The sequence below is a fragment of the Tasmannia lanceolata genome, unplaced genomic scaffold (genome assembly GCF_043159265.1).
Source record: "Tasmannia lanceolata isolate RefF3 unplaced genomic scaffold, GAP_Taslan_0.1 ptg000006l, whole genome shotgun sequence".
Classification (NCBI taxonomy): domain Eukaryota; kingdom Viridiplantae; phylum Streptophyta; class Magnoliopsida; order Canellales; family Winteraceae; genus Tasmannia; species Tasmannia lanceolata.
Window position 1 is genome coordinate 21,801,980 of NW_027518683.1, and position 9,622 is coordinate 21,811,601.

At 39.6% G+C, this 9,622-nt stretch overlaps 2 protein-coding genes across 3 annotated transcripts; both read left to right on the forward strand.

Annotated features, from left to right (window-relative positions):
* The first annotated feature begins 401 nt into the window (after nt 1–401).
* Nucleotides 402–2,603, forward strand: LOC143878491 (L-type lectin-domain containing receptor kinase IV.1-like). Of its 2 annotated transcripts, XM_077380767.1 has the most exons (2): nt 402–683; nt 777–2,603. In XM_077380767.1, the coding sequence occupies exons 1-2, from the start codon at nt 467–469 to the stop codon at nt 2,468–2,470; spliced, it is 1,911 nt and encodes a 636-aa protein (XP_077236882.1). In that variant the 5' UTR covers nt 402–466; the 3' UTR covers nt 2,471–2,603. The 2 variants fall into 2 exon arrangements, with proteins under 2 accessions (XP_077236882.1, XP_077236881.1); XM_077380766.1 differs by having other exon boundaries at nt 402–2,603.
* Nucleotides 2,604–6,293: 3,690 nt separating this feature from the next.
* LOC143878492 (L-type lectin-domain containing receptor kinase IV.1-like) lies at nt 6,294–8,821 on the forward strand. Its single transcript, XM_077380768.1, has 2 exons — nt 6,294–6,550; nt 6,705–8,821. Exons 1-2 carry the CDS (start codon nt 6,508–6,510, stop codon nt 8,624–8,626), a joined length of 1,965 nt encoding a protein of 654 aa, XP_077236883.1. The 5' UTR covers nt 6,294–6,507; the 3' UTR covers nt 8,627–8,821.
* The last annotated feature ends 801 nt before the right edge of the window (nt 8,822–9,622 follow it).

A 9,622-nucleotide genomic window follows, 5' to 3' on the forward strand; every position in this document is an offset into this window, starting at 1 on the left:
ATTTGACTGAAAATATCCCCGAAGGATTCCAAATCCAAATCCGACGATCTACGCCCGAAGACTTGATGAAGCAAGAATCCAATAAGGAGAGGAGGGCGCTGTAAGAGTTTAACTCCCTAACAAAGAAGTCTCTGCGAAACTTAGGAGACCAAGCCACCTTCCCATGTTCCCTCCACTCTTCGTACATTCTGACGTTGACGTCTAGTTGTATAATTAATTGCATTAACTCGACATGATTTCCATCCTCTTGTTATGAAGACATTTTGATTTTATTAAAAAATAATAATGCAGGGCATGGCCCCACCATTTGGTTGTGATTGAACGGTGTTAAATTGCGTTTACTCCTAAATTCTAATGACTTGTGTATGCAGTTTTCATCTTGGCCTATAAAAACTGTATCAAACAGAATGCAATACATGAGAAAGTTATATAAAAGACATTTTGAATCTCTAGCTGGATTTCAGCCATGTTTACCATCATCTTACTGTTGTTTCTCCTCATCAAACTTGAAGCTTCAAACGAGGGAGGTTTCACCTACAATGGATTCCTCAGCGCCAAACTTAGCCTCGATGGCATCGCAGGGATCACACCCAACGGCCTCTTGGAGCTAACCAACATTACACAGCAACGAAAGGGTCATGCCTTCCCCTCCATGCCCCTCCAATTTAAGGATCCTACCAATGGTACTGTTTACTCCTTTTCTACTACTTTCGTCTTTGCAATTTTCGCCCCTTATCCTGATTTCTGCCACGGGATGGCCTTCGTCATCACCCCAGAAAGAGAGCTCCCCGGAGCTCTCCCTGCTATATATATAGGTCTCTTCAATTCGAGCAACAATGGAAATTCTACTAATCATGTTCTTGCCCTTGAGCTCGATACCGTCCAGAACCTCGAATTTGAAGATGTTGACGATAACCACGTCGGAATCGATATCAACAGCTTAAATTCTACCAACTCGGCCCCAGCAGCTTATTACAGTAAAGAAAATGGTGGGATTAAGAACTTAAGCCTTCTAAGTGGCGAACCAATGCAGGTTTGGGTAGAGTACAATGGTAGACATAAGAAACTTGATGTCACAATAGCTCCAGTGAAGAAACCTAAACCGAATCGCCCTCTCTTGTCTTCGAGGGTTAATCTTTCATCAGTCTTGTTAGAAAATATGTACGTGGGTTTTTCTTCAGCGACGGGAGTGGTCATAACTTCTAACTATGTTCTGGGATGGAGCTTTCGGATGAACGGGAATGCTCAAGATCTCGATCTATCACGCCTTCCTAAGCTCCCTCGGAGAGGTCCCAAGAGGAAATCAAAAATGTTGGTTGTTGGGTTGCCCACAATTCTGTTAGGTTTCATCTTCGTGATCCTCACCAGTGTTCTTCTTTTTGTGAGAAGGAAGATCAGATTTGCAGAGATACTCGAGGACTGGGAGCGTGAGTATGGGCCTCAAAGGTTCTCATACAAGGATCTATTCATAGCCACCAAGGGCTTCAGATACACAGAGCTTGTAGGCATTGGAGGTTTCGGTAGGGTGTACAAAGGTGTGTTACCTTCCTCTAAAGTTGAAGTTGCGGTGAAGAGAGTCTCCCATGAATCAAGGCAAGGGATGAGAGAGTTCATAGCAGAGATTATCAGCATTGGGAGGCTCCGGCACCGGAACTTAGTATGGCTAATCGGCTATTGCCGGTGTAAAGGAGAGCTCCTCTTAGTCTATGATTTCATGCCCAACGGAAGTCTTGACAAATTACTCTTTGATCAACCCATTTCGGTTCTAACGTGGAATCAAAGATTTCGAATCATCAAAGGAGTAGCTTCTGGGCTCTATTACTTGCATGACGAATGGGAGCAGATTGTCATCCACAGAGATATCAAAGCGAGCAATGTTTTACTAGATGATGAATTCAATGGAAGATTAGGCGATTTTGGTCTATCGAGATTATATGATCATGGAACCGATCCTCAAACCACTCATGTGGTAGGAACTCTAGGTTATATGGCACCGGAGTTAAGCAGAACTGGCAAGGCAACTACAAGCACCGACGTGTATTCCTTTGGGGCCTTTATACTCGAGGTTGCTTGTGGAAGGAGACCAATATATCCACGGGCGTCTGCAGAAGAAGTGGTTCTTGTTGATTGGGTGTCAGAATGTTGGAGGAGAGGGACAATTTTAGAGACAAGTGATCCAAATTTGGGAAGTGGTTACGTAGTGGGGGAAATGGAGTTAATGCTAAAGCTTGGCTTGCTGTGTTCGCATCCTGTATTGGCCTATAGGCCATGCATGAGGCAAGTCATGCAGTTTTTAGATGGTGATGTTCCTCTACCTGAACTGTCGGCAAGTAGTTTCAGTGTTACTTTTCCACGACTGGGGCACAATGAAGGTGTGGATGATTTCATCGTGTCCAATCCTTCTTCTTTGGACAAGTCAGGTGGATACTCATCGTCAATTGGTGAGTCAATCCTCTTTGGGGGCCGTTGATTCCCTCTAGATGCAATACAAACTTTTATAGAGTCAATGTAACTTTTGATTCCCTTTAAGTGCAATACAAGCTTTTATATGGTCAATGTAACTTTATTTTACTGCATGGATTGCCCACCTCATGTTTGAGTAAGTTTCCAAATTATCTTCTTCTTTGTGCCTTCATGTCTTCCCCCTTTTATTTCCTTGCAAAACGCTTACCATCCCGACTTTTGAATCTAGAAAATTGCTTTTCCAACCTATGGCACTTTCCTTTTCCTCCTTGCAAGACGTTGGATCCAGCATTTATAGATGCCATCAAAGCTAACCCTTCCTTTTGGGTTTTGCTAACGTTAGGCACTCGTTAAGGAGAATTTAAAGCACCTATTTTCATGCACCCCCACGCATATATCCTCAAACACATTTATTACTGGAGCAACGATTGTAGTTAAGGGTGTCAATTTTGGCTCGGGCTAGGAAGCTCGCTCGAGCTCGGATCGAAAAAAGCTCGGCTCGAATCCTTAACGAGCTGAGCCGAGCCTGCTCACCAGGCTCGTTAAGCTTAACGAGCCGAGCCCGATTTAGGCCAGGCTCGGCTCGTTAAGGCTCGTTAAGAATTTAATATATTTAAATATATATATATTATATTAATAAATACTTTAAAAGGGTTGTCCAGGGAGTGAAAGGGGGGGCAAAATATGTCACTTCATTTTTGGAACCCCATTTGTTACTAGGACCACCCCCCATGGTGTAAAAAAAGTAGTCAAATTACACTAGTAGGGCTGTCCAGGGAAGATGAGGGGTATGAACTTAATATAACCCGAGCTCGGTAAGGCTTGCGAGCCTGGTCGAGCCTGACCGAGCCGAGCTTTTGAGCTTAACAAGCCGAGCCGAGCCTGGCCAAGCTCGGCTCGGCTCGGCTCGTTTACACCCCTAATTGTAGTCGAGATTTTATTTCCATAATTACAATTTCAACAAAAGAGGCCTGGGTTTGGTTTTTACAAAAATACCCCCACCATCACAAAATAACAAGAATACCCTTATCTCATAAAAGATAACGAAAATATCCCTACTTAAATCTCATGAAAAATGACAAAAATACTTATATCTCATAGAAAGTGTTAAATACACTTGTCTCTTCGAAAAAAAAAAAACTCATATATCATGGAAAATAAAAAGACCCTATCTTATAGAAAATGATCAAAGTACCACTCACCCATAAAAAATGACCAATACACTTATATCTCATAGAAAATATAAAAAAAAACCTATCTAATGCAAGACAATTTACATGGTGGACGGCTCTGCACTTACGTGCATCCCGAAAAAAATACTGGTGGCCGCAGTTTTTTGGTGATCCAACCATTCATTTTGTTAGGCCCTGATTTTATTCTCTAATTCAGATCTAATTTTATTCTCTAATAAAATCTTCTCCATAGAATGATCTTAACCCTTTGATTTGATAAGGTTTTAAATGGACACCGCAATATAAAAAAACTACATAGATCGGGGTTAGGATTGAAAAATATTTTCTGGGCACACTCCCAACAAATGAAAAAAATACGTGTGCCGACATTGTTTGGGTGGGTGATCCAACCATTCATTTGTTGGGCCCTAATGTAGATAGTGTGGGCCCGTAAAATCTTCTCCATAGAATGATCTTAACCCTTTGATTTGAGGAAGTTTAAAATTGACACCACAATAAAAAAAAATGCATAGATTGGAAGGTTAGGATCATCGATCCTATGAACAAAATACACTATCTCATAAAAATGGCAAAATACACTATCTCATGAAAATGACAAAAATAAACTTATCTCATATAAAATAATAAAATATTTCAATCTCATGGAAAATGGGTTAAGGTACTTTGGCTATTATCTTTTATGGCATAGGGGTATTCTTGTTATTTTCTAGTAATAGAAATGAAATTGTGGGAAACGGTTCTCTAATAATAAATGTGTTTTGAGGATAAAAGTGTGGGTACATGATAAAAGTCTGGGCACTCGTTAGCGAAACCCTTTTTTTTTAATTAAGATGGGAAATGGTCCAAGTAGTTAGTAACCAAATGATTTTAGTTGTCATAGAGAAAAATTCTTAATGGATACCAAATTAGATTGAGAACATGGTTTCCCAAGTGACATATTATTCTATAGAAGTTATTTGTCAGTGAGGGATTCTACTTGTCTTCAACACTCCCTAATGATTAAGGCTTTGGAAAGAAATTTCGTTTATCTAGAGGTAGGGGTGTAAACGGATCGAATTCGGAGCCGATATGGCTATATCCGAATTCGATTACAGTATACACTATCCGAATTCGGATTCGACGGATATTTAATATCTATTACCGAATTCGTATCCGTTGGATATTGTTCGAATTCGGATATTATCCGTATCCGTTTATCCGGTAAATTCCGCACTTTATCTTTTTTCTCCTACTTACTCGAATGAATTTTCCAAACCTTAAAACTAGACCTCTACATTCTCTTCACAAAATTAACTCTAAAACCCTAAAATATATGAGATCATTTTCTTCCTTTTAAAACAAAGGCAGAGAGAGAGAGGGAGGGAGGCGATGGGGATGGATGATAGTGTTGGTAGTGGTCTTTGGGTTTTTCCTTTTTTTTTGTATATGATGGATGAGTTTGGGCTATTTTGATGGAATGGGTTTGGGCTATTTTTTTTTTATATTTTTTTTCTAAAAAGAATATTCACTTTTCTTATAGAAACAAAAGATAATGTGTCATTACTAAAAATAAATATTAATGATATTATTAATAATAAATAAAAAGGATTTACTTCTCGGATTCGGATGTTAAACGGATCGGATATACCATTTACCAGATTCGCATCCGCTAAGAGCCGGATATCTCATAAACGGATTCGGATAATATCCGCTTGAAACGGATTCGGATAATATTCGCTTTAAACAGATTCGGATGCGGACGGTAATCGAATTTCCGAATATCCATTTACACCCCTATCTAGAGGCAAGGAGTTGGGCTCAGCTCCACCACAAAAAAAAACAAAACTGAAGGAAAGAAAAGAGAGCCACATGCTTTGTTCCTTATCTTTCCATTTATTGTTGACATTGACCGGAAGGCAGAGATTTTTCTAATTTAATTTTTTTTTTATTGGTATTTTTTTCTTATTGCATTTTTCTCATTTATTGTAGACAATTAGATTGTTCGAGAAATTACACGAACTGGTTGAAAAATCTATTGGCTTATAAACTAGATTTCTGGTATTGGCCACAGCAATCATCCAATCACATTATTTTCTACTCTAATGAGTGAAGAATTTCTGGATCTTCATCATTTCTGCAGCTGGTAATGGGACCAAGATAGCACACTGAGACTGTGAAACTGAACCTTGGAACATTCCCTCATGATTGAGACTTGGGACAGAAATTTCGTTTATCTAGAGGCAAGGACTGGACTCGGCTCCTCCAGAAAAAAACCAAAACTGAAAGAACGAAAAGAGAGCCACATGCTTTGTTCCTTATCTTTCCTTATCTTTACTTAACTTTTAGAAACTCAAAATCGTGTTCTCTTGGTTTGTGTGGGTTCGTTATCTAGATGGATAAATTTTGGAAAAAAAGTTTGAAAAGCTTTAATTCCACCTGAATAAGGAAAATTTAAGTTAAATCTTTTGGGGTATTTCATTAGGGTGGGGACACTTGAACGGCAAGATTGCGAGTCACAATTTCTTTTAATGAGAAGTATTGCTGTTGGAGTTGGGAATTTATTTTGATAGAAGGGAAGGAGGTGAATTAATTAGGAATAGAGAACTGATTTTTCATTCTTCCTATAAATATTGCCCTCCTTTTCTGACCACCACTTCAAGGCGACCTTTTCGAATGTTTGATTAACTGGGTCAAATACAATTTTGTAATTTCCACCAACCCAAAATTATTCCCACTTGAATTCTATACTCATTTCTCAATCTTACATTAAAAAGATACTGTACATGCTAAAAGATGCTTTTATAGATCCTGACCGTTGATCGATAGTGTAGTTCTGATCACCATACACGTGCCATCATCTGCGATTCATTGTATGGCCCCGCAATGGTGGGAATGTATTTTCCAGATATGGTTTGGTGAATATTTCCTTGATTTTATTTTTTATAAGTGAAATCCTCTTTATGAAGTCATCCTATGAATAACGATGTAATAGGCAACGAAAGTTTGAGTTCTTAGTTTTAGCAATGTTGTCTAAGATCCTACTGTTGTTTGTTCTCTTCAACCTTGCAGCCTCAGAAGGCAAGGACGATGATTTCACCTACAATGGATTCCTCAGTTCTAACTTGACCCGGAAAGGCATAGCAGAGATAACACCCGATGGCCTCTTGAGGCTAACAAACGATACCCAGCAAGAGATAGGACATGCCTTCTATTCCATTCCTCTCAACTGGAACAACACCTCAAATGGTAATGTTTTCTCTTTCTCTACCACTTTCGTCTTCGCAATTCACCATGAAGATCCCATTTTGAGCGGCCACGGGATCGTCTTTCTCATCGCTCCGTCAGAAGAGCTCCCCGGAGCTCTACCCAGCCAATATCTAGGCCTCTTCAATACTACCAACAATGGAAATTCTTCTAATCATGTCTTTGGAGTTGAGCTTGACACAATCGAAAACACGGAATTCGGGGACATAAATGACAATCATGTGGGTATTGATATAAACAGCTTGAGATCAACTCTATCCTCTCCAGCAGGTTATAACTCTAGTGAAATTGGGGGATTTCAAAACCTTTCCCTTAAAAGTGGAGATGCAATGCAGGTCTGGATAGAATATGATGGGGTCCGAAAGCAACTTAACGTAACACTATCGCCTATCGATGTACCTAAACCCATCATTCCTCTCTTGTCTTTGCCTTTCGATCTTTCGACTGTGATCAAAGATCCCATGTATGTCAGATTCTCGTCTTCTACGGGGTCAATGCTAACATCTCATTATGTTTTGGGATGGAGCTTTAAGTTGAATGGGGAAGCTAATGCACTCAATCTTTCGAGCCTTCCACCGCTTCCTCACATTGGATTGTCTGTTTGGAAACGAAGAGCTTTGAGAATTGGGTTGCCCATAATCTCTGTACTTCTTTTAATAATGACCATATTTAGTGTAATTACATATCGAAAGAAAAAGAAATTTGCTGAAATACTCGAGGATTGGGAACTCCAATATGGTCCTCATAGGTTCTTCTATAAGGATCTTTTCATAGCCACAAAGGGCTTCAGAGAGAAAGAGCTTCTGGGTGTTGGAGGTTTCGGTATGGTGTATCGAGGTGTGTTACCAACATCGAAAGTCGAAGTTGCGGTGAAGAGAATTTCCCACGAATCCAAACAAGGAATGAGGGAATTCATTGCCGAGATTGCGAGCATCGGTCGGATTCAGCATCCGAAGTTGGTAAGACTCCAAGGTTATTGCCGCCGTAAAGGAGAGCTGCTCTTGGTTTATGATTTCATGCCAAATAGTAGTTTGAACAAGTTCTTATTTGATGAGCCAAAGATTTTGCTTATTTGGAATCAAAGATTTCGAATTATCAAAGATGTAGCTGAAGGGGTGCTTTTTTTGCATGAAGGATGGATTCAAGTAGTCCTACACAGAGATATCAAGGCCAGCAATGTGTTACTAGACAATGAATTGAATGCGAAATTAGGAGATTTTGGTCTGGCAAGATTGTATGATCATGGAAGTGATCCTGAAACAACCCATATGGTGGGGACTTTTGGGTATCTTGCACCAGAGTTGTCTAGAATCGGCAAGGCAACTGCAAGTACCGATGTGTTTGCGTTTGGGGCTTTTATGCTTGAAGTTGCTTGTGGGCGGAGGCCGATAGAAGGAAAGGTGCCACCTGAGAAGGTTCTCTTGGTGGATTGGGTGCAAGAATGTGAGAGAAGAGGGGCGATTTTAGAGGCCGCGGATCCGAAATTAGGAGAGGATTATGTGGTGGAGGAAATGGTGATGGTACTAAAACTTGGTTTGCTTTGCTCTCAACCTTTGCCGGAAAATAGGCCTAGCATGAGGCAAGTAGTGCAATTTTTGGAAGGCCAAGCTCCTTTTCCCTATAGATCAGATGGAATTGGTGCCAATGTTATAGCAGTGGAACAGGAAGAAGGGTCTTATCCTACTACGGATTCGGAGTCGCCATTCTCCAGAGGTGGAGGCCGCTGATTCAGACAAATTGGTAGAGCTAATGAACTTTGTATATGATCACCAAAGTTCTTCGTTTTAGATTGCAACAAGGGATTGTCATTACGAAACCGATTATTGGACTTAAAATTAAAAGTAATTTTGAGTCCAATAATAGGTTTGTGATTGATAATCGGTTGTCATAATCTAAAACGAACACGAGCGGCTTTAATTACAATGCCTTGTTTTGAATTCACTTTCTACGTTGTAAATGGTGTTTTTTTTCTTCTATGGTGTAACAAAGATATCCATATAGTGTGATTTTATCATGAGTACTGACTTGTCTCATTTTGATAATCTATTTTGATCCCATGTGAAAAAGACTTGACGATGATTGTATCGGGGCTTCAGTTGCTTCCACTTTATACAGCTAAATGCATGTCTCTTCCTATTCATGCAGAAATCTTCATTTAAGGCCATGTGTGACTGCCAGGAAAAAAATTAGTGTGTCCAAGTGGTAAGAGAGGGGTTGTTTGGATCTATGGAAAAGCAAGTATTTGAGGGTGAAATATGGCTAAAAAATCAGGAAAAAGTCGATCAGACTTTGAGTGGAGCTTTTGGTTTCTTTGTTTTTTCAGGCTTTTCTTGCCCTCTCCTCATTCCCTCTTGTATCTATCCCTCTCCAACTGTTTCTCACCATTGGATAAGATAATATTCTTGGGAAAAAAAATCATGTCTGAGGGGTTGTTTGGATCTATGGAAAAGCAAGTATGGAAAAGAATATTTTTCAGGAAAGTTTTTTATGAGTTTTTTCTTTTGGATTTTTTCTACATTTTGGTAAGGGTGGCTTGATCAGTGCAACTCTTTACAATATTTTCTAGGAGATTTTCTCCCATAGTGCACGTCCATGCCAAAGTCCAAACAATCTCTTATATCACCTATCGGTATAAACCAACTCTGGAGAAAACAGTTTTTTTTTTTTTTGGATTGGTAAGCTAGTCAGTATATTAACTAAAGAAAGATGATACAATGGAGTGG